The sequence below is a fragment of the Brassica rapa genome, chromosome A10, assembly GCF_000309985.2.
Source record: "Brassica rapa cultivar Chiifu-401-42 chromosome A10, CAAS_Brap_v3.01, whole genome shotgun sequence".
Classification (NCBI taxonomy): Eukaryota; Viridiplantae; Streptophyta; class Magnoliopsida; order Brassicales; family Brassicaceae; genus Brassica; species Brassica rapa.
Genome location: NC_024804.2, coordinates 2,160,582 through 2,183,831, shown reverse-complemented (window position 1 = coordinate 2,183,831; position 23,250 = coordinate 2,160,582). Strand labels below are relative to the sequence as shown.

Here is a 23,250-nt window from a genome sequence, read left to right as displayed (position 1 = left end):
ATGTTTTAAGACCATTCACTCACCTGCTCTGTTATTTACTCGGAATTAGTTCCAAGCGAGGAGAAAGACCTCATACAAAAAATGTCGAGCTACGTAACTTATAGATTTCTTTATTTAAACTGGGATACTACACATAGCCTTTACAAAATTTCAATCTTAATTCTTTCTACCACATTTTAAGTTTGACAGAAAAATACATGCAGGCATAGACCATAAGGGTTATTGGTTTGACATTACTTTATTCAGCTAGTTTCAATATTTGTTAGGAATATGTGTCAATCGAGTAAATGTGTACTAATATAATTGATTAAAAAGGTCAATGTGAACTGTCTTCGGTTTTCTAGTGCTTGTGTGTATATGCATCGTGTTGCATTTTAGTATAAGGTTTATTGTTGTAGAAAAATTAGTAATGTCTTGGAGCAGTTGTCGCCATTGCATCAAGGTTTATACAAAATCACATTCATGAAGCGATATGACGTAACCTGGGTTTAGGCATTTTCTATTTGGAAGTTTACTTTTTCAAAACAAAATATATTAAAATGACCTTTTCTTGCATAATTTTCGGGGTCATTTTCTTTTGGTTGAACTGTTGATACTTGTGTCTTCTTCGCATGGGAAAAATAATTCAAATACAGAGATGTACAGATTTTTTTGTTACACTCTCGACTTTTACTCTTTGTCGGGTTATGGAGCAATGAGTTCCCATTTGTCACTTTCATTTGTCACTTTTTGTAGTAAATTCCTAAAACTGATTTCGTCTTTTAAACGAAACTATATGTTTGAAAAAAAATCTCTTAGCCACCCACTACTATACATGATTTAGCTAGTGGACAAACTCATTAACTTTTTTTTTTTTCGAAATCCATAATATATTACTGGTTAAATGTTGCTTACTTTTCAGTAAATTTGTTGAGAGTAATCCATATCTAGGAAAAATGCTCGCCTTTTTCCTGATTCAACTAGAAACTGAAAATCCAAGTAATTTCTTAAACAATAGACGAGGACTCTTTTCGAACCCTATATGTCTTCTCAGTTTAACATACATGCTCATGTTTTTGGGAAATTCAAAAAAGATGAATTATTTTGGATGCATTTTAACCTTGGAGTTGTTAGCTGAAGAGACTTGAGCAACGTTAATTTTTATAATAATTAAAAAAAGAACAAAACTTAGGTGAACTTTTAACTTCACATCTCCCTCTTATTACCAATCAAAATGCCACATAGATTAATAATAAAATACATTATTTTATCTTTTTTAAATCTAAAATAATTGAAAAAAAATAATGACACTCATTTAATGACGCTAATGCCACTAACTAAACCCTAAATATTAAATTCTAAACCCTAAATCTTAAATCTAAATCTTAAACCCTAAATTCTAAACTCAAATCCTAAACTCTAAACCCAAACTTTATATCTTAAACACAAATCCTAAACTCTAAACTCAAACCGTAAACTCTAAACCCAAACCCTAAACCTTAAACTCAAACCCTAGATCCTAAACCCAAACCTAAACTCTAAACCCAAATCTTTTTTTTTTTCCAACTTGCAACTTTATTATAATGACGAAGAAATATCCTCATGGAGGATTTGAGTTATTGATACAGGTACATAGAATATAGAGTTGAAAGAAACTTGAGAATTATGAAATTGTTTAGCTAAATGATCTACAGCTTTATTATCTTCCCTTGGAATCCATCTAAATTCTGCATCTTCAAATTTCTCCTTCCACCCTTTGATTTCCAGAATCCAATTATGCATGTGGAAATTCCTCTTGGACGTTGTTAGTAGCTCCTGAACCTGTTTGTTGTCACCTTCAAAAATAACTTTACGGTAACCTTTTGTCCACGTATGTTGCATTGCCATAAGAAGAGCTTGTAATTCTGTCTCCAGACTTCCATCTCCATTAACTGATTGTTTACCCTGGCCTCCACCTAGGAAAAATCCTTGAGCATCTCTGAATATCCACCCTCCTGTTGACATATTTTGTCTCCTACTCCCATCATAATTAATCTTCACATAATCACAAGGAGGTCTCTCCCACATTGATTGTTTGTGTCTCCCACTTAGCCTCTGGGTTGTATTGCTGTTGCTTTCAGTTGAATACAACACCTGAGTCCATTCACGTGCTTCATGTTGAGCTTGTTTGAGGTCTACTTTCCAATCAGTCTGTTTCTGTCCATAAACTAACAGGTTTCTGCTTTTCCAGATGCGCCAGAGGATCCACAAAGACTGTTGCCTATCTATAGGGTTAAGCGCCTTATTATTGATCGAGGATACAATAGCCTTTAACTTCTCTTCAAAACTGATACTATTATCAGTAAACGTACGGTCTGGTAGATTTGCCCCTCTCCAAAGTGCTTGAGTATACGGGCATTTGAAGAAGAGATGTTCCATATCTTCATCTAACACACAACATCTTCTACACACACTATCTTGAGAGACACGTCTTCGTTTTAGGATTGATCCCACAGGCATTGCCTCTGATAGAATTCTCCATAAAAAATGTTTGAGTTTCGGAGCAGTATTTAACTTCCATAGAGCAGCTTTAATTCCAGTTGATCCTCTTGGTGGTAAAACTTGTTGATCTTGGCTATGCATGCTCAACCAGTAACCTGACTTAACCGTATACATACCATCTTCAGTGTAGTTCCAACCCAGCAAATCTTGTCCTCCATATTGGCTTAACACAATGTGTTTTACTAACTCCACATCCTCTGGTACCATAATTCGCTCTAATAGTTCGACATTCCATTGTCTTGTACCCGGGCGAAATAGTGAATGAACTGTGTGATAGTCATTTACTATATTATCAAAACCTCTTGGAGCTCTAGGTGGATGAGTGGGTAGCCAGGCGTCCCTCCAGATTAGAGTCTCTTCACCATTACCAATTTGAACCCTCAATCCTGATTTAAGGAGTTCCTTTCCTTCCATTAGCGATCGCCATATAAATGAGGGTTTATTTCCAACCCTTGCATTGAGAATAGATGTATCCTGATGATATCGACCACGCAGAACTCTTGCAAGTAGACTTGTTGGTGTTTGGCCAATCCTCCATACTTGTTTGGCAAGTAAAGCCAAGTTAAAATTCTCAATATCACGAAAACCTAGCCCACCTTCTTTCTTTGGAACACTCACTCTCTTCCAACTCATCCAGTGCATCGATCGTCTCCCTGTTCCCTTACTCCACCAATATTCAGCAAATAGTTTCTCTATTTCTTCACATACTCCTTTAGGAAGCTTGAAAACATTCATTGGATAAACCGAAATAGCAGATGCTATTGTTTTAAGTAGAATTTCTTTCCCTGCCTCAGATAGATATTTATTTGACCACCCTTTTGTTCTTTTTTTTTATCTTCTCCAAGATAAAATTAAATATCTCTTTCTTTTTCCGTCGTATAACTTCTGGTAGACCCAAATACTTGCCACATCCTCCATCGTTATGTATGTTAAGGATTGTGCGGAGTCTTGTCTTCATAGTATCTGAAACTCTGGAGCCAAATGTAATAGCTGATTTAGATAAATTGACCGCTTGTCCAGAAGCCTTTTCATACATTTCTAGTATCCTCTGTATAGTCTTGCATGACCGTGGGTGAGCATGGCAGAAGAACAAGGCGTCATCAGCAAACAATAGGTGATTTATAGTTGGCCCATATGTGCTTATCTTCATTCCTTTCAGTTTTGTCTCCGCAGTAGCCCTCAACAGTAAATGGCTTAGTACTTCACTGCAAATGATGAAAAGATAAGGAGAAAGGGGATCACCTTGGCGTATTCCTCTCTGTGGGGTAATGTTTCCTGTTGGAGATCCATTGATCAATGCTGAGAAGCTTACTGTACTGACACACGTCATTATCCATCCGATCCATTTTGCATCAAAACCCATCCCGATCATTGTATCCTCCAAGAATTTCCATACTAAACGATCATACGCCTTCGAGATATCTGTCTTGACTGCCATGTAAGACTTCGCCCATCTCTTCCTACTCTTTAAAGAGTGCAACATTTCATGAGCAATAATGACATTGTCAATAATGTTTCTACCAGGGATGAAGGCAACTTGGTTCTCAACTATTATGTCTGGCAGGTGCTGCTTCAATCGACCAACAAGTATTTTGGAGATGATTTTGTAACTTACATTACAAAGCGATATCGGTCTAAAATCACCCATAGCTCTTGGAACCTCTATCTTCGGAATTAAGCATAGATTGGTTTTATTGATCTGAGGGTCTAGAATACCATTATCAAAGAACTGCTGAACTTCTTGAGTGATCTGATCTTTAATGGTTGGCCAGAATTGTCTGTAAAACGCACCAGTAAAGCCATCCGGTCCCGGGGCTTTGTTTGGACCAATACTGAAAACAGCTTTTCTAACTTCCTCTTCTGTAACTGGCCTAGTGAGGTCCTCATTCATCTCCCTTGTGACTCTTCTATTAAAATGGTTAAAAACGCCATCATATGTAAATTCTGCGTCTCTTGTTGTTGTAAATAGATTCCTGAAGTAATCCTCTGCGGCTTGACCAATAGCCACATCACCTCGTTGCACCATTCAATTCTCATCCTCTATTGCCATTATTCTGTTTCGAGCCACCCTTGTTTTGGTACACGCATAGAAGAATAGTGTATTTCTATCTCCAGACTCCAACCATTGATTTCGACTTTTTAACCTCCAAAATTCTTCCTCATCACTATAAGCTTGTGATAGTTCTTTCCGTATCTGTCGTATCTCATTAGTTGAGTGGCTTCCATAAGACATTGCGAAGTCAAGTTCTTCTTTTAAATGAGCAATGCGGATGACTGCATTAAACGTATGTTTCCTCTTCCACCGGGAAACCGAACCTCTGCAAGCTTTAAGTATATTCTGAATAGATGTGCCTGATCTCTGCTCCGTCCAAGTAGTTTTAACTTCATCTTGGAAACTCTCCTCTCTGAACATTCGTTTATCATATCTAAACAATTTCACCGGCCGGTTAGTCGTCTGTGAGATTGTTGTCACCAAAGGTCGATGATCAGAAGCTTCAAACGCAAGAAATTCTGTTTGCGCCGTTGGAAACTGAGCTAACCAGTTTGAGTTAGCCATGCTTCTATCGAGGCAGCAACGTATATCATAATTATGTCGCTTCCCATACCAAGAGAATTTATTTCCTGTTGCTTTCAGATCACGAAAGTCACATGTTGCAATCATTCTTCGAAAATCAACAAACGATCTTTCTGGTCGTGCTGGTCCCCCTTGTTTCTCCTCATTACCCCTGATTTCATTAAAGTCACCCATTATCAGCCAAGGCTCTGTCTGTGTAGTAGCCATTCTCTCCAAACGTTCCCATAGTTGATGTCGCATAGAGGGTTCAGGGTAACCATAAACAAATGAGAGATAGTAGGAAACATCATTCATTTCAACAAAGCAGTCTACAAGATTTGGAGATTGAAACAGAACTGAAACAGATACATACTTCTTCCATAACACAGCAATTCCACCACTCATACCTTGTGGTGGAACAGTTACATGACGGTCATAACCTAGATCACAGACCACATTTCGCACATAGTCATCCTTTTGTTTTGTTTCCAGCAGGCATAGTATGTCCGGGAAATACTTCCGTTGTATTTCCTTGAGGCGTCGAACTGTAGGGTCTACACCCAAACCCTGACAGTTCCAAACGGTTGTATTCATGGTGAAGCTGGTGGATTAGGGCCCACCGCGCCTCTCACTTGATCAGTTGTTGTGTCATTACCGCTAGATTCACCTCTCTCCAAAGCTGGACATTTGAGGAGACCTTCTTCCATCAACGATGCTTCTGCTTTCCTCTTTCGTGCCTGCTGAGACTTGGATCGTGGGGGAATGGTATCATATAACGCTTGCATTGAACTCTCATCTGGTTCCTCCATGATTCTCTTGCCTTGACGTGCATTATCCCCTGCACTGTCTCCTGTGGAGTTAGAGTAGATTGGAACCGGATTGGAAAGCTCACTGGACTCCTGTTCTCCTGAAAACATGTCTCTCAACGGCTCCGCATTGTATTCTTCATCATCTTCCATCACCTGATACTCTACCCCATTGGGTACTTCATTCTCCTCATTGTTGTTCTCCTCATTCATCTCATGGATTTCATGAATCTGAACTCCTTGTTCCGCCAGAGGAACAAGTAGTGGTTCCTCATTATCATCTTCATCATCATCATCATCCTCAGAGTCATGATCCATTCCACCATTTTGGATCAAGCAACTACCCGAATCATGCGTGAGCATTCCACATACCTCGCAGAAACCCCTTAACCTCTCATAGCGGAATTTGAGGAGAGTGTTGACTCCTGGAGTGAACTGGAAGTTCTTCTGGAACCGAAGTGGGAGATCAACATCCCAGTTAACTCTGACACGAGCATACTCCACTCGAACTGCCGTCTCAGCATTGTAATCCACATCCATGTATTGCCCCATCGCGCGTCCTATATGCATGATTACGTCTTGGTTTATGTACTGGAGCGGTATTCCCCGTATCTGGATCCAGAGGGGAATAAAGTTCAACATCAAAGGGTTAAACAGAGGAGACCACCTTTGCATTATGAGCATCCGATCAGCAAACGCCCAGGGACCTCTCCTGAGGACATTCTCCATTGATTCCTCGGATGGAAACACAAACTGGAACCGCCTTCCTTCAACAATTCTTCCATGAACCAACCCTGCATGTCCCCACTGTCGTGGTAAAGCCGCAATGATCGCACGAATGTTTTGACGCCTTGGAATTACAGGACGCCCAATGATGATGAAACGGTTCTCTGCTGCTGCTTGGTTGACCACATCCAGAGGTAGCGCTACTGGTTCATCTTCCACACCCAAATCTAACTCTTGTAAATTGCGGTGAAGGTTATCCGCCATTGTTATCAATCTTCTGTACTTTTGCAATAGAAATTTGCTCAAGATAGTATTGAGTGTGTGAAAGAATCGACTGATTCTATATTGCCATATATAGAGTTCCAGAGAATAACTCCAATACATTAGTGCATCACGATGTGTAGTTGCCATCGTGGGGATAACCGTCGGGGAGTGGGCAATAAACCGTCGTCCGCCGTCGAAAACATCAATAACCGTTACCGAAATAACAGTGCAAAGTCTGAGGAATAACCGTTTCCAAATCGCCTTACTTTCGCCTTCTTTCATCTTTTAACAAGATGTTTTTATTTTCTAAACCCAAATCTTAAACTCTAAAAAAACAACATCAATATTAAGCCAAACCTTTAGGATATATGATTTGGGTTCAGGGTTTACGATTTGAGTTTAGAATCTAGGGATTAGGTTTGGATATATGGTTTGAGTTTAGAGTCTATGATTTGGGTTTAGGATATAGGGTTTGAGTTTAGGGTTTAAGATATAGATTTAAACTTTAAGGTTTATTTAGTGGCGTTAGTATCATTAAAATTGACGTTATTATTTTTTTTAATTTTTTTAGATTTTTTAAATAAAATTAATTCATTTTATTATTAATTTAGGTAACATTTTGATCGGTAATAAGTAAAGAGTTGAACCTAAGTCTTGTTCTTAAAAAGATGTCAACCATCACAAAACAAAAGCAGGCCGATAGGAATTTACGATGGGCTAAGTTTAAGGCCCATTATGATAATTCTGCTCTTTCCTTGTTATCTCGGTCAACGCATTTAGTCAACACTTTCCTTTGCGAAGGCAATAACGTTTTATTGTTTACAGAGTTTCTCTTCAACAATCCAATTCGATCTCTTCGCAGATTCCGCACTCCGATCTTCTCCATCACTCTCGTTCTCTTCGTATCATTTCCAAGAGAGCCGAGATGGAGGTTGAATTCAAAGCAATGCTCGACGATCTCGATGCTCTCGAGAAATCTCTCTCCGATCTTGCTCCCATCCACAAGGTGTGTTTGCAATTTTGCTTCAGATCTCGTTTCCTTAGTGGATTATTCTTTGTGGGTATCTCATTAGATTCGAAAAGAACTGAACTTTCACATGCATTGTGTGTGTTAAAGAGTGATCCTTGTATCGATCTGACTCTGGATTCTATTAAAAGCATTCATCTTTATGTGAATTTGCAAAATGTCAAAGCTTTTGGTTGTTGCATTGCTGCAGCTGCGATCACATGTTGAGAATCTAGCGGCTCTGTCCAAGAGTAACCCTCACCGGCGTTCCAAAGTCAAGGTCTGCTTTTATATGCTAATTTTACAAAATTATTGTAGTTTAAGTTTGAATGTATAGAATCAATGCTGAACGTTTTGATTGCAGGAGTTAAGTTCGGAAGTGGTGGATAGTAATCCTTACAGTAGGCTTATGGCACTTCAGCGGATGGGTATTGTGGAGAACTATGAGAGGATCAGAGAGTTCTCAGTCGCTATTGTTGTATGTATTTAGCTAAAGCTCTCTTTGTTTCCATGTTTTCCTTTTAAAATTGTATTTAGCTAAAACTGTACATGTGCATTGAGCAGGGAATTGGTGGTGTTGGAAGTGTGGCTGCTGAGATGCTGACCAGATGTGGTATAGGTCGTCTTTTGTTGTATGACTATGACACTGTCGAGCTAGCTAACATGAACAGACTCTTTTTCCGACCTGATCAGGTTCTTCTCAGTTTTCATCATCTGTCTCCTCTGCTCGATGACGTGATTCTAATGTGTGTGTAATGGTGAACCTAGGTTGGTATGACAAAGACTGATGCTGCTGTTCAGACGCTTGCTGAAATTAACCCCGACGTAGTACTTGAGGTATGTTTTCTACTTGATGTCTTACGTCATGGGGTTTAAGCACACCTGATGCTAGTTTATAGGTTGTTGATACCATATTCTCTAGTTTCCGATGGATGTGTTTGATTTGATTTTTTTACTAATTAAGTAGGGGATCTTTGATGTATGATGTTTGTTTCTTATGATCCTTTCGTGATATTTTATTATGCTGAGTATTATTAATTTCACGCCTGGAGAATTCTATTTTATTCAATTTCTCTTTTTCTGTTTCCTAGAGTTTCACAATGAACATAACAACAGTGCAAGGCTTTGAAACCTTCACGTCGAGCTTGAAGAACAAGTCGTTTTGTCCTAACAAGGAGGGCAGTGGCGTGGATCTTGTTTTGAGTTGTGTCGATAATTATGAAGCAAGGATGGCTGTCAACCAGGTAGCTCTGATTTTCTTACTTCACCATCGACCTATTTGATCTTACATTGTACACGATTCGATCACTCACATCATTTGGTTATGCTTCTGAATGGAAGAGATAGATAAATATTCTGGATCAGCTTCTGATTTGAGTATATTCTTTGATGTATAGGCATGCAATGAGTTAAATCAGACATGGATGGAGTCAGGTAAATAGTATGAAAAACTTATAATTAGTATGTATCGTTGGGAATTCACCAATGCTGATAGATCAGTCATCCTTTTATGCGTTGTGTCAAGTTATACAAAAATAAATAAAAACACGGAACATAGGCTTCTGACTTTATACTAACAAAAGAATATGATATTTTGTGCAGGTGTTTCCGAAGATGCTGTTTCAGGTCACATACAGCTTCTGGTTCCTGGAGAAACTGCTTGTTTTGCTTGTGCACCTCCTTTGGTATGTTATTTTCTCTTCTGTTATCACTCATACAACTCTTAACCTACCATGCCCTGCCTTAGTATTGATACTACATTTACTTCTCTTCTAAATAATATCTTTATTTCTGTGGTAGGTCGTTGCATCTGGAATTGATGAACGAACGCTTAAGAGGGAAGGGGTCTGTGCTGCATCTCTTCCCACTACAATGGTAATTTTTTGACCACCCTAACAAAAAAATTGGACATATTCTTGACTAGTGGTCATATTTGTAGATAATGCTTTTGTTTTTTGAGCATTGTCTATGTTGTAAGAGTTTCTTGATGTCAAATTCAGGGTGTTGTTGCTGGTCTTTTGGTTCAAAACTCTCTCAAGTTCTTACTGAATTTTGGTGAAGTTTCTCCATACCTGGTACAAAACACTTAACGGTTCATTATAGAAACATTATCATATGATTCACTTAACTTTAACTTGTTTTTATTTTTTTGTGCTACTTGACCCACAGGGTTACAACTCACTGAAGGATTTTTTCCCAACCATGCAAATGAGACCAAATCCACAATGCTCGAATGCAGCTTGTCTAGAACGGCAGGTAACTTGAGAGTAAAAATCGACTACAAAACTTTTCTCAGCTGGTCTTTGTTATCATGTTTTGGTTAAATAAAAAAATGAAACCTCTAAATTGCAGAAGGAGTACATGCTTGCGAAACCAGCAAGGGACGCTGCTGCTAAAGCTAAGATGGAAGCCGAAGCAGCAACAGCTGTAGATGATGGCCCACTCCATGATGATAACGAGTGGAACATAAGGTAACAGCTCAGATCTTTCTCTTTTTTAATTGCAACTTGAAACCTGATGTGTATCTCATGTCTTGTTATAAGTGTGGTCGATGATGAAAATGAGAAGGATACTACAAAAGCTTCCTCAAGTTCAGGTATTTTCAACTTGGGATTCTCTGTACTATTTATGTGAAAAATGTATCAGGTTTAGGTCTTGTTCTTCCAATGATCTATTTTGTGTTTGTATAGGTGCATTGCCAGAAGGGCTTACTCGGGAGCTTCCAGAGGCAGATGAGTATGAGAAAGCAATCGCTATAGGGTCTGGAGAGACAGATGAGGAGGAGGACGACCTTGAGGATCTGAAGAAACAGCTCGAGGCTCTTAATGCTGCCTGAGTCTTTGTGGTATAGTTGTTTAGCAGTTTTTTTACTTGAAAGAGGCGGCAAATGCAATTGTGTAAACCATAAACGAGTGTGTTGGAGTTTTGATAAATTGGATCTCATGGGCATATAAACTTTACTTGAATACCTTTTGGATGATGATTTCTCTCCCTTTTTATCTATTGGCTACCAAAGACGAAGAGATACCATTTTTACCTTTCTATCAATGTAACTAAACTTGATGAAGCTAACTAGAAATTTAAGTTTTAATAATCTTACCTGGATAACTAAACTTTACTTTTCAAATGAGAGAACCATTCATAAAATGACAAGTGGTCACAGAGATCCGTAAGTTTTTAATCGATTTTTTTGAAGAACTCATTCTCAACTTCCCTTTAATCTTTTTTTGACTTATATCTTAAAAAATCAACTACGATGACGTGTTGTGAATGGACGATTGCTTTTTTGGGTGGACGACCAAATTATTTCCTTACTATGATATATCTTAATATTTTATTTCCTAGTCGTTTTGGCTTGAAACCATTGGTTTGAAATTGAATTCGTAGTTGTTTGTTGATTTAATTAAAGCGAAAACTAAGACCAACTAAAAGTTAAAAGAGTTTATTTAGGCCCTGACTGGTTCAACCGCAGCGATTGCGGTTGCGGTTGCAGGAGTTTGCGGATGCGGGTGGTTGCGGTTTTTAGCGGTTTTAAGAGATTTGTACGACTGGTTCTGCGGTTAGAAATTGGTGCGTTTGCGGGATACTTATGACTGGTTAACTACCAAATGCAGCAGCGGTTAAATAATAAATTAATAATATTTATATTTTATACAATTATAAAAATATCAAAAATAATAATATTATTATAAATATAAAAGTTATATTTAGAAAGTTATAGTTTAAATTTTTAAAAATATAGAAAATATTTTTATTTTAAAGTTTTATAATATTAATTAAAATATAATAGATATATTTTAGCATTTTTATAATTCCAATTTATTTTTTATTGAATATTTTTATTTTTGTATTTATATTGTTTTTGAAAAAAAAAAAGAAATTTTTTTTATCCTCCCGCAACCGCCCGCAACCGCAAACGCTAGCTGGAACCAGCTTTTGAATTTATGAGGTTCAGAGCGGTTTGGAGTGGTTTGGAGCGGTTTGAGCGATTGTTACAAAACGCCGACAACCGCTACCAACCGCAAAAGCTGCGTTTGCGGGTGGTAGCGGGAAAATCAGTCATACCCTTAGGGCCTGACTGGTTCAACCGCAGCGGTTGCGGTTGCGGTTGCGGGTGTTTGCGGATGCGGGTGGTTGCGGTTTCTAGCGGTTTTAAGAGATTTGTACGACTGGTTCTGCGGTTAGAAATTTGTGCGTTTGCGGGATATTTATGACTGGTTAACTACCAAATGCAACAGCGGTTAAATAATAAATTAACAATATTTACATTTTATACAATTATAAAAATATCAAAAATAATAATATTATAATAAATATAAAAGTTATATTTAGAAAGTTATAGTTTAATTTTTTTAAAATATAGAAAATATTTTTATTTTAAATTTTTATGATATTAATTAAAATATAATAGATATATTTTAGCATTTTTATAATTCCAATTTAATTTTTTTTATTGAATATTTTTATTTTTGTATTTATATTGTTTTGGAAAAAAAAAAAAATTTTTATCCTCCCGCAACCGCCCGCAACCGCAAACGCTAGCTGGAACCAGCTTTTGAATTTATGAGGTTCAGAGCGATTTGGAACGGTTTGGAGCGGTTTGAGCGATTGTTGCAAAACGCCAACAACCGCTATCAACCGCAAAAGCTGCGTTTGCGGGTGGTAGCGGGAAAACCAATCATACCCTTAATGTGATTCAACCAAGTTATAAGCAGGAAGCTTCATGACGTTTTCTCAAAATTCAACCAGAACACGGTTAGAATACTACACGTGTCGATATTAAACCAATACTTGCACGCTTTTCATTTGAAGTTATCCACATTACTTTACAGAAATACAATCCTATTTTCATAAGAATTTGATCCACGCATTCATAATTGTTAATTATATCTGAATTTAAGCTATATAATAAATTGGAATATATTCTGGTGAATGGTGACATTAATGTTCTATACTCCACGCGGTTCTCGGAACCGACGTTTTTTCACCTTTCTTTCTCGCTCTATATATTTACATGGACACGCATTTGTAAATATATTCAAAGATCAAAAACATTCTTGATCCATACAAAGAGAACATCTTTACACACACGTAAAATTCTTGCCTTAGATCAAAGTCGTTACACTAATCGTTGAAGATGAGCCAGTACAACAACCAATCTGCAGGTATGAAAGTTCCTGATTGTTTTGTATTTCTTTTTTTACAATTTTTGTTATTTTAAGATGTGTAAAGACTATAGGCAAGTTCTTGAATCTTGATCTTGTAAAGATTAATGATATATTACGTAACGTAGGAGCTAATTCTCCACCACCGATGTCAACCGGTCCAGCACCGCCGCCGCCGATGGGTTACCCGACGAACGACCCGAGTCATGGTTCGGCGGCTCCTGTTAAAGTGGAGACCAATTCTAAGGGTGACGGATTCTTTAAAGGATGGTAAGTAATTTTCATGAATGTATGCTTCTACATAACTATATTTTTTTGCGCCTTCTAGTTTTTGAAGATACAGTGTTTGACTTTTGTTTTATTGGAATCTTGTGTTTGTAGTCTTGCGGCCATGTGTTGCTGTTGTGCCCTGGACATCTGCTTCTAAGGAGATATATACCATAACACTGGGATGGTTTAAATTTATTTACGACGAGTTGTGTGAATGTCATGTGAATTATTCTCTGTAGCCTTATTGTAAAACGAAATATTCTGTTATTGTTTTATTGATTTCCTGTAAGACTTGTGTTTTTTCATTCGAACATATTATGTCTTTACTCTTTTTGAATTTATGGTACTTTTAGTTCATTTTCTATTGATCTATTGGGTTTGTTGTACCTTTAAATCAAACGAGAATAAATATGATTATCAACCAATGAACCTTCTTCAGAACATTTACACCAAAAAAATAAACCGCTCTCCTCTTCTCACGCTCGCACCTCTCTCATCAGTTTATAAAAGTGCTCACGTCCGCTCCAGCATCCGGTGGCGCGTGCACGCACGAACCGGCACCGGAGGCTTCCCTTTGGCTGTCTCCTTGCTTCTCTTTTGCTTTTGCTTCTTTCTCACCATGTCTCAGTGCCGTGCGAAGGTTTAATGGGGTCTGAGGAAAATAGAAAAAATGGAGTTTTTTTTATAATTTTTTTAATAAGAAAATAATATATATTTGAAAAAAACAATAACTTAAAAAACTAAGACAAAAAATTTCTTTCATATTTTTCGATAAACTTTTTATTCAAATTTCATAATCTAGATTCTTAACTAATTATCTTCCATCTAATAGATATAGATATGATTGCTAGACCATTTAACATTTTCTGCGACATGATTGATCGCATATAAGAATTTATTAACTTTAACTTGAAAAAGTTTTTTTGAGCGGTAGCGACTAAAATAAGAAGCGTCAAATAATAGATAAGATATCATCCATGAGTTTGGATAATATTTTTCCCTTCTTTTCAAGAAGTTCAAAACTTCTAAGAGGTCTTTTATAATATCGTAGCAAAACTTCTTTTAGAACCACCAGTTCAAAACACAAATCATCGATCCCAATAAAATCAGAATGATTTCCAAGCTTTAAAACTGCTTCAAAATTGGTTCAAGATGCCATCAAACTAGATTGATATGAAGACTGTATGTAGAATACTTAGGAATATATAGAAAATATATATAAAGTAACCATACTTTTTTATTTTTATTTTTATTTAGGAGTTTGACATACAAAACATATATTCTTTTTCAATTTGGAAAATTGACAGTAAAATAAACTACTATTTTTTTCTAAAAACAATTTAATGAATAAATAAATAGCAAATTTAAATTACCATGCTACTAACTATTTTCTAGAATTTGAGATCCTAAAAAAACTATATAATTTGGGGGCCTTATACGTAAGCCTTTTTGGTTATGCTTGAAGCACGGCTCTGTGTCTCCTTCGATATACTCACGGATATGGGTTTCTGATTCTGCTCCGGGAAGCTCTATGCTCGAGAGGAGTGTCGGATCCAGTGGCACCTCAGTCTCTTCTGGCTTCGCGGTGAGATGGTAGTTCGGTGGTTTCGAGGTAATGGCCGGATTTTTGGGCTCAAGAGTCGACTGGTTTTCCTCTAGGTCTCTCTGGTTTTCGCTGTCCTTGTGGGGGATGTTCCACTTGCTCTCCTTCGGTTTGGTCGGAGGATCTCTTCCGGGATCGATTGGAGGTTAGGTGACTCCGGTGGGTGGCGTCTCGGTTCATGGCAGTGTCGTCGTGCGTCAGGCTCCTCTTCGTCGGCGTCTGGTGAGCTCCGGTGGGTCGTTCTACCACAGTGGCGAACCTTGGTTCTCGTATGCAGGCGGAAGATGGTACTTGGCTCAGCTTTGGCTCATGTAAGTGCGGTTAGTAGCTGTGAAGGGTGGTCATCTATGGCTCCTGGATGGCTGCTCACGGTGCTTCATCATTTCGGAACTCCTCTGCTCGACCCTCGTCTGTGTTCTCCGAGTGAAGGCCTCAGCCTTCTTTGTGGAGTTTGCCTCATGCTTCATGTGTGTTCTGTCTCTGTTTGGCACCAGACATGGATTCTCTCAGCTTTGAGTGTTGTTTCTTCGGTTCTCGAAGACTTCAAGTGTAGATGGCGGTTCTCGGTTGCAGTCGTCGATCGCTCTAGTGGCTCGCTTGGTTGTGCTCACATCCCAGCATTGCATAAGTTTATTTGTCCTTGTGTAGTGGTGCAGCATTACTTCTCTTTGCAGGTTAGAGGCTTCAGGTCGGGGTTTTGGTGGTGTTTACAACCCGTTTTTTGCTTGGATCGCATTACTTCCGAAGTCGATCAAATAGGTGGCTCGGTGATCTAGTTCTGACTATCCAGAAGGCGCAGTTTAGCTTTCGGGTATGATTTGAGGTGTTAGCTTTTGGTTCTGTGCTCCTACCTCCGGTGGTGGTTGGTTGTTCGGTTCTTCAGTTGACTAGGAGGTTTGCAGAGCTGTGTGGTGAAGGTATCAATCATTTTGAGCAGCGTTTCGGGGAGGCCAAAATTATCGAGCGTGGCTCATGGTATATCAAAGATACTCTTCCCATTTGGCAATGCTTTTCTCTTGGTCCAGCTCTTGCCTCTTGTGTTGCCTGTAGACTAGTGTTATTTGTAATATTGCCGCCTAGGTTATTTAGTTACTTTCCTCTTCCATTTCTGTGTTGTTTAGTTTTTCTTTTATTTATCTGATACTAGTTTTCACTGTAATGTCTGTCAAAAAGAAAATTTTGGTATAAAATTTTAACATTTACACTAAAAAAAACCTTAATGAAAGAAAAAAACCAATGAACCTTATAAAATATATAAGCTACAGTTTTATTTAGTTTATATAATCCGAGAATAAAGGTGGAGCCATATCATTTGAATGCTGGTTCAAGATTGACTCGCCACTCGCCAGTGCGTATTTTCGTTTACTTTCGGTGCTTATCTTTTTTTGGAGCCACAAACGTTACATAGAAACCTGGGATCATATACAAAGTGTCGTCTCTGCTTAACAATGGTTAAACATGCCCGGTCCTGAGCCAATATGCTAGTGAATTATTGAGTTATAGTCCCAAACTTTTTTTAAAATATTATACATTCAAAAATTTTCTATAAATTTTTATTAAATTTTCTATAGCCCCCAAAATTTCAGATGGACCTTGTAGATAAGTCTTCATTAGTTTAGTATTAGAGTTAATGAACACAAAACTGTTAACCAAAAGGAAAACAAAAGGATTAAAACACCCTAAAAGTCTTGCTTCTCTACCAAGTAACAAAACCTACCTAGCTACCTTCCGCGATTCGGACCAATGAAACGCCATCAGCCCCAATTTTGTACACGCTTTTTTGTATTTTATGATTTTGTTTCAACCTTTGCTCTACCGTCTTCGTCGCAATTGCTTCTTGGGATTGAGTTTGCTCTAAACCGGCATGGATAAGCTCGACCGGTTCCGGTGGTAACGTAACTTCGACCGTCAACGTTAAAACTCCTTTGTAATCGTCATCAAGCGACTTTGTTTTTTCAGAAACGTACAAAATCATGTCAATAAGCATAAACTGAGCATCGAACTCGACTATTCCAGCGTCGATAAATAACTCGTAGAGTTCTACTTTCTCTGGACAATCTTCGTCTTCAAATATGAAATTGTCGACAGTGGAGGAGAAGAAGGCCTCTTGTAATGGAAGAGACCCTTGTCGGATTATCTTGACATTAGCATCGATACTGAACTCTTCTGCTTCTTGTCGATGTTCGAGTTGATGGTCAAGTTTCAGTTTAAAGGGAGAAGGATGAGTATTGTCTCTCATCATGGTTTTTAGTTTACGAAAAAAAAAGAGATTATGATTGAATCTAAGGTGTTGCGGCCTATATATTAGCCGAAACATTAGGTCTTTGTTTTGTTTGTTAGACAATTTAATGTTAGTTGATTTAGTCATTAATGGAATATCTCATAATTAAAACAAGTAAAAGTAATAAAAATCAAAAGAGAAAAGGAAATTTATAGTAGAGATAAAATTCTTTTAAAAAATTAATATTTTAATTATTTTTTATGTTTTTACCAATGAAAATATTCAAAGGAAATTTATTTACATATGAGAACTTTAACTGGCCCTTCTCATAAAAAAATACAAGTGATAAGAAGGAAAAGTGAAAGAAAATAACTTTTTAGATACATATGAGAACTTTAACTGCCCCTTCTCATAAACGAATTTTGAAAATTTAATGTATAATAAAATTGGTTCTAATATGCAAAAATATTTTTAGATGTTTTTACCAATGAAAATATTCAAAGTAAATTTATTTTCATTGCTGTTAGCACACAACTTAGATGGTTTATCTAAGAATGTAGATGAACCATCTAAACAGTCGATCAGATTCTTGTGTTATAACACAACATTTGGTCTTGCTTGGCCAAACAAATAGAAAAGAACGGTAAAAGACAATCACACCATTGAAGAACTTCAATAGTTTTTCCCAAGAACGATACCTATAATGACAGACAAGATAGCCACTCCAAGAACGATCTTCAATGTCATGAGATGAGACGTTTCAGCTTTCTTAGTTGTTGTAACGTTTCCTGATAAATTAATGCCTCGAGATTTAACTTGTACTTCTCCTTTTCCCATAGTCTCAGTTTCCTGCAAAGTTTGTTTTCTACATAAACAAAGTATTCGTATACTAAAGAAACAGTTATAATGGAAATGCGGTTTTGTTTATATGATGACTGACCTTAGACTTAGCATCAGCAAGCTGCACTTTCTGTTCAAGATCTTTGGCCAATGATTCTAGGTGAAAGATCTTACTTGTCTTAGCTTCAAGCTCTTCTTGTGATTTCTTTAGAGTAGCTTCCAACTCCGAATGCTTCTGAGAAACTGCTTCTTTCTGTCTCCATCACAAATCAAAAACAAGAATCAGAACTTATGTAAAAAAAGTTAGTTCTGAAGTAACAAGAAGCAAAAAAAATAAAAAATAAAATTCAGTAACCTCCTTAGAGATGACTGTGTGAGATGATTGAAGCTCTTTATACAGCTGAGTTGCTTTCTTGTCCTCCAAGTCTCTGTCACTCGTCTTAACTTCATGTTCATGCAATTTCGAGGTCAGTTCGTCAACCTTTTCAACCTGGTGTGAAAAAAAAACAAGAAACATCATCAAGCTAGGTGTATAAGTATTTATCCAATAGCATATAATTATTTTTACCTTTTCTTTCAACTTAGCTTCACAAATTTTCAATTGTTTTTCTACTTCTCCAAAGTTAGTCTCCAACACTGACTTCTCAGCAGCCAAAGCACTAAGCTTCTTGATTTCAGATACCATAGCATCAACTTTAGACTTCTCTACTTCGAGTTGTTCTTGAAGCTTCACAAGCTCACTCTTTGTGCTTTGATATATCTCATTGACTTGGTTATTCTCTTCTGCAAGAGAATCCATCTACAACAGAAAAGAGTGTCAATATATCATTAATACTTAAGATTATGAGATTGTCCGATTACCTTTGATCGTAATCTTTCTCTTTCAGAAGCAAGCTTGTTTCTTAATTCTTTTATAGCCGCCTTTGAAGCATGAAGCTCTTTTGCTGTCTGGTCTTTCTCAGCTTCTAAAGCAGTGAACATTGTCTGAAAGTCACTGGTCTCTGACCCATGATTGGCTAGTTCCTGGTTCAGCTTTAAGTTCACCTCAGCCAATGATCCATTTTCTTTCTCAAGCTCTTTGATTGTATCTTCAAAAGTCTTTAGCTTAGACAGAGACTCTTGAATCTTGATCTTGAGCTGGTTGTTTGTATCTGCTAGTAGCTCGTTCTCCAAGGAAGACCGATCAAGATCTTCTTTCAAAGAAAACGAGTGAGTAGATGCTTCAGCCAACTTCTCTTCATACAATCTTACTCTCTCCTTGAGATCTTTCACTTCTGTGTCTCTGGTACTGAGTTCCTCCATTGCCTTTTGGATACTAAGCTCTGAGTGCTTTTGCAAAGCTTCAATCTCTCTGCTTCTTGTTTTAGCTTCTTCTATTTCCTTTGCTTGCTTCTCAAGTCTCTCTTCAGACTCAGTTGTTTTCACTTTATACCCATTCACTGTTTCCTCCAACGCTTTCTTCTCTCCCATTGCTACACTTAGAGCAGCTTCAAGGCTAGAGTTTTTCACTTGGACTGCTTCCAGGTCTTTTAGTTTTTCTTCTAGCTTTGACTTTGATGTTTGAAGCAAACCTTGTACCTCAAGGCAGCGCTGAGTACTCACTTTTCCAAGATCTTCATGCTCTGCACCTTTCTGCAAAGCTGTCCTCAGGTCTTCTTCAAGCTCCGCAACTCTCGCTGATGATTGGTTCAGAGATGATTCAAGTTTAGTCACCTTCTCTTGGTACTCCTGCATCTTTCTAGATGAATCTTTCTCCTCCTCTTCAGCCACTATCAAAGCAGATTTTAGTTGAGAAACTTCAGAAGATAATGCTTCCATAGCTTTCAACTTCTGTTCAAGATCAGAGTTGTTGGACAAAGCTTGAGATAGAAGAGCATTTGTTTTGGAGAACTTTTCATCTGAAATTTTCAGTTTCTCTTCAATTTCATCGCAGATCTCTTTTCTTTTAGTTGCAATAATAGTGATCTCTGCTACAGATGTTTCAAGAATCTCTTTCTCTTGCAACACTTTGGTCAACTTCTCATTAGCAGTTCTGATTTTTCCTTCTTGGTCTTTTGATAAGGCAACGAGCAACTCCTTCTCTTTGAGTTCTTCCCTTAGCTTTAGATTAATGCTTTCTTGTTCAGAGACTTTAAGAGGCAATGGCTCTGGTTCCAAACGAGACTCAGAAGCTTTCTCCTTCTTCTCTAGTTCTCTCTGTGAACTGCTTGAGCTTATAGTGAGTGGAACTTGCTTCTCTGCTTTCTCATCACCCTTAGTGTTAGTTCCTTCTTTCTCAACTTTAACGAATCCACCATCAAATGTAGTATCCTCTTCTTCTTGCTCCATAGCTTTATCTTCCTTTGTGATTTCTCTGTTCACCTCCTGTAATAAACCGTCACAATACTTACTCTCATACAAGAACTAACACAAAAAAATTGATAGGTTTGATAGAACTAAAATCTTAATTTAATCCTACTTAAATTGGATATAATATAAGAAACAATTCTCCTAGAGTTTTGGTTAGGAGTGAACTTCTACTTGAATCTTTGAGACTTTCAAGAAAATGTTCAATGCAAAACAAAAAGAAACATTCGAGTTAGAGTTACAAGGGAAAAAAACTCACAAATATTATGAGAAAACAGATCATTATACCTTAACAGAAACATCGACCGTCTTTAGATCCTCAGGTGCACCTTTCACTACAGGAACCTCAGAACTAACTTTTGTTTCTTGGTCCATCAAGAAATTTTCTATAACCTTTTATTCTGCAACCAAGGAAAATTAGGGCTTTGAGTATATTTTGTATACATGAACGACATGTCAAAGGTCAATGTTTTTTTTTGTAAGTGTCAAACGTCAATGTCAATATTAAGCAATATTTTTTAGAGTTTTGTTTCTTGTATCAACAAGATAGGTGATCAAGTTCAGTTGAACATTCCAACTGCAAAAGTTTCGTTTATCGGCAAAAAGAAAGTCATAACTTGTAAGAAAGAGAAACCAAAAGTCTTACAAATAAGATAAAGAATAACAAGATTTTAATATTCATCTCTTTGTGACCGGCGAGAGGCATACATCATTTAATGTTCCATTCCATTATCAAAAAGAAATTCAATTCTATATGGTAGATTTATTATTGCCTTGCCACCATCATTCTTTAAAATATTGTAAAAGAATATTGCAAAAAAATGACAAGGCTTGACAGATCTGTAAATAAGGGTCAACGCCCGTATGTATATGAGTATATCACAAGGAATTTAACCTAGATTAAGACCTTATGATCATACAAATTACAATGTGACCAAACACAATGATTAACTAGCGTTTTATTTTGATTAGTTTGAGGATTTATGATCAAACCATTACGCATAAACATATTCAACTACGTGATCATTGTTTTGTCATTCTGTGTCGTCTGACAAAGGATAACAAGTTAACAATAACAACGGCTTTTATCAATCAATAAAGAAAGAATAGCAACTGAATACTTTATGCATTTGCACTGAATAAGTTGTGCTCAGGGTGTCAATCGATAAAGTCTACTACCCAATAAATTAAAGACATTAAGTGGCCACCATACTAGTAGATTTCTCTTTTGAAATTTTGTGTAAAATAAATTGTGGTTGAATTATACTCTATCCGTTTTACAAAGATAAATTTTCTAGTGTTTTTATACATATTAAAAAAAACACATTAAATCACTCTAATAAATATATTGTTTTTTGTAATTTTCAAATTTTAATAACTTTTAATCAATAGTAATTCAATAAAATTAATTAATTTTATTGAAATTTACAATTTTTTTATGAAAACACAAAACTATCTTTGTGAAACAATTTTTTTTCTAAAAAATATATCTTAATGAAACGGAGAGAGTATAATATTTTAGATATGAAAGTATTAAATAGTAAGATAGGAAAATAAATTTCAAAAGAAAAGACGCCAAAATTTTAGTATTAAAGTTAATAATAGTTGAAGATTAGAAGAATTCGAAATTTTTTATTATGTTCAACTAAAGTAAATAATCAGAAAACCATTGACAATAAAAAATAATAATAAGAAAAATCGTAAGCAATAGCGACCAGATGCAGAGTGATGACACAAGTATATTAGTTTAAGAAGAAAAAGAAGAAAGAAGAATTGTTCCAAAACTAACTCTTAAAAATATTATTATTTGGAAAAAAAAAAAATCTGATTCAAGAGTATTACTTACAATTTGTGAGAAATTCTATCAATTTTGGTTTCACAACAAAAATGATCAAAGGTTACAGTTGCGTAGAAGATACTGCAACGTAGTTGATATATGCATTAAATCAGGCTAAACCGGGTTTGAGATTAGATAACCAAAGAATATTCGAGGGAATTAAGAAACTGTAATCAATTAATCATTAACCTAGCAACTGGAATGTTTTTTTTTTGGAATAAAAACTTCCAAAATGCTTGATTCATGTGCATTCCAAAAAAAATTCACCAGTTACAACTAAAAAATGGAATGTGTATTCCATTTCATTCCATAACATTCCATACCATTCATGAAAAAAAAATAACTATCATTTGAAAAATCATTCCAAATCAAAAACGTTTTGGAATAAGTGGAATGTTGATTCCATTCCATTAAATTCCAGAAATTATAATTTCTATCATTCCATATATTCCTTTTAGTTGTTACCAGTTGTTTTCTAGACGCTGTCTTTCTATTGAGACATACTCTTGAACGTTACTAGTAGAAGAAATGATCGATCCATTGATTGATTGTAATCCAAAGCCGAATCATAGCGATCACTTTCAGATATTAAGTTTCAAGTAAATCTAAAACAGAGAGACGACTTGAGCCAATCAATTCCAAAAAAAAAAAAAAATCATTTCAAGAGAATGAGAGAAACGAAGCATACATCATAACATCGTAAAGCTAATTCTTCTAAGAAAATATAAATAAAGGTATATCAACAACTAGGGATCAATCAAGGCTAGAGAAAGAAAATATCAAATCAAAGATACAATAACCAAAGAAAAAAAATGATGAAACAGTGGTGGATGGGAGATGCTTACTTGAACGTTTAAACTGCTGAATCTGTTTTCTCACAAATGCATGAGTAGAAGAAGAAGATGAAGAGATGTCAATGGAAGACGAAGAGAAGTCTTTGTGTTTATAAAGTGGACATCAACTCTTTGTATTTTGAAAGGCAACCCCGCGGATCTATTGTCTTAAATTCCTGTTATGCCCTCTCTCTTGGTTTTCCCGGTTTGAGCGTTGATTCAATAAACGTATATGCTTTCATCGTTAATAATTAGGGAA

The 23,250-nt window shown here is 36.5% G+C and overlaps 5 protein-coding genes across 6 annotated transcripts; 2 read left to right on the top strand and 3 right to left on the bottom strand.

The window, feature by feature from the left end:
• Positions 1-1,530: 1,530 nt before the first annotated feature.
• LOC117128988 lies at positions 1,531-7,389 on the bottom strand. Its single transcript, XM_033282178.1, has one exon. The coding sequence runs from the start codon at positions 7,150-7,152 to the stop codon at positions 5,665-5,667; it is 1,488 nt and encodes a 495-aa protein (XP_033138069.1). The 5' UTR covers positions 7,153-7,389; the 3' UTR covers positions 1,531-5,664.
• Positions 7,390-7,622: 233 nt separating this feature from the next.
• On the top strand, positions 7,623-10,899 carry LOC103844132 (ubiquitin-like modifier-activating enzyme 5). Its single transcript, XM_009120914.3, has 14 exons — positions 7,623-7,876; positions 8,088-8,156; positions 8,241-8,354; positions 8,441-8,569; positions 8,645-8,713; positions 8,968-9,120; positions 9,274-9,310; positions 9,479-9,561; positions 9,677-9,751; positions 9,877-9,951; positions 10,046-10,132; positions 10,229-10,347; positions 10,420-10,472; positions 10,567-10,899. The coding sequence occupies exons 1-14, from the start codon at positions 7,796-7,798 to the stop codon at positions 10,710-10,712; spliced, it is 1,290 nt and encodes a 429-aa protein (XP_009119162.1). The 5' UTR covers positions 7,623-7,795; the 3' UTR covers positions 10,713-10,899.
• Positions 10,900-12,803: 1,904 nt separating this feature from the next.
• Positions 12,804-13,697, top strand: LOC103844133 (cysteine-rich and transmembrane domain-containing protein WIH1). Its single transcript, XM_009120915.2, has 3 exons — positions 12,804-13,041; positions 13,170-13,311; positions 13,423-13,697. Exons 1-3 carry the CDS (start codon positions 13,014-13,016, stop codon positions 13,466-13,468), a joined length of 216 nt encoding a protein of 71 aa, XP_009119163.1. The 5' UTR covers positions 12,804-13,013; the 3' UTR covers positions 13,469-13,697.
• LOC103844134 lies at positions 13,684-17,378 on the bottom strand. The gene has a single exon (XM_033282134.1). It carries the CDS (start codon positions 17,280-17,282, stop codon positions 16,632-16,634), a length of 651 nt encoding a protein of 216 aa, XP_033138025.1. The 5' UTR covers positions 17,283-17,378; the 3' UTR covers positions 13,684-16,631.
• A 251-nt stretch (positions 17,379-17,629) lies between these two features.
• On the bottom strand, positions 17,630-23,197 carry LOC103844135 (autophagy-related protein 23). Of its 2 annotated transcripts, XM_009120917.2 has the most exons (7): positions 23,004-23,193; positions 20,610-20,722; positions 18,837-20,339; positions 18,544-18,774; positions 18,331-18,465; positions 18,076-18,228; positions 17,630-17,984 (listed from the first exon to the last, which is right to left on the bottom strand). In XM_009120917.2, the coding sequence occupies exons 2-7, from the start codon at positions 20,694-20,696 to the stop codon at positions 17,808-17,810; spliced, it is 2,286 nt and encodes a 761-aa protein (XP_009119165.1). In that variant the 5' UTR covers positions 20,697-20,722; positions 23,004-23,193; the 3' UTR covers positions 17,630-17,807. The 2 variants fall into 2 exon arrangements, with proteins under 2 accessions (XP_009119165.1, XP_033138024.1); XM_033282133.1 differs by having other exon boundaries at positions 18,331-18,774; positions 23,004-23,197.
• Between the last annotated feature and the right edge of the window lie 53 nt (positions 23,198-23,250).

Bases quoted from the DNA above. Each gene is read 5' to 3' on its own strand.
- LOC117128988 (XM_033282178.1), bottom strand. From the start codon at position 7,152: ATGAAAGAAGGCGAAAGTAAGGCGATTTGGAAACGGTTATTCCTCAGA.
- LOC103844132 (XM_009120914.3), top strand. From the start codon at position 7,796: ATGGAGGTTGAATTCAAAGCAATGCTCGACGATCTCGATGCTCTCGAG. The intron at 8,570-8,644 runs GTTCTTCTCAGT...TGGTGAACCTAG, and splicing joins TCTTTTTCCGACCTGATCAG to GTTGGTATGACAAAGACTGA. The intron at 9,752-9,876 runs GTAATTTTTTGA...TGTCAAATTCAG, and splicing joins CATCTCTTCCCACTACAATG to GGTGTTGTTGCTGGTCTTTT.
- LOC103844135 (XM_033282133.1), bottom strand. From the start codon at position 20,696: ATGGACCAAGAAACAAAAGTTAGTTCTGAGGTTCCTGTAGTGAAAGGT. The intron at 20,340-20,609 runs GTATAATGATCT...GGTTTATTACAG, and splicing joins CGGTCGATGTTTCTGTTAAG to GAGGTGAACAGAGAAATCAC. The intron at 18,775-18,836 runs GTAATCGGACAA...TTTCTGTTGTAG, and splicing joins GAGAAAGATTACGATCAAAG to ATGGATTCTCTTGCAGAAGA.
- LOC103844133 (XM_009120915.2), top strand. From the start codon at position 13,014: ATGAGCCAGTACAACAACCAATCTGCAG. The intron at 13,042-13,169 runs GTATGAAAGTTC...TACGTAACGTAG, and splicing joins GTACAACAACCAATCTGCAG to GAGCTAATTCTCCACCACCG. The intron at 13,312-13,422 runs GTAAGTAATTTT...TTGTGTTTGTAG, and splicing joins GACGGATTCTTTAAAGGATG to TCTTGCGGCCATGTGTTGCT.
- LOC103844134 (XM_033282134.1), bottom strand. From the start codon at position 17,282: ATGACTAAATCAACTAACATTAAATTGTCTAACAAACAAAACAAAGAC.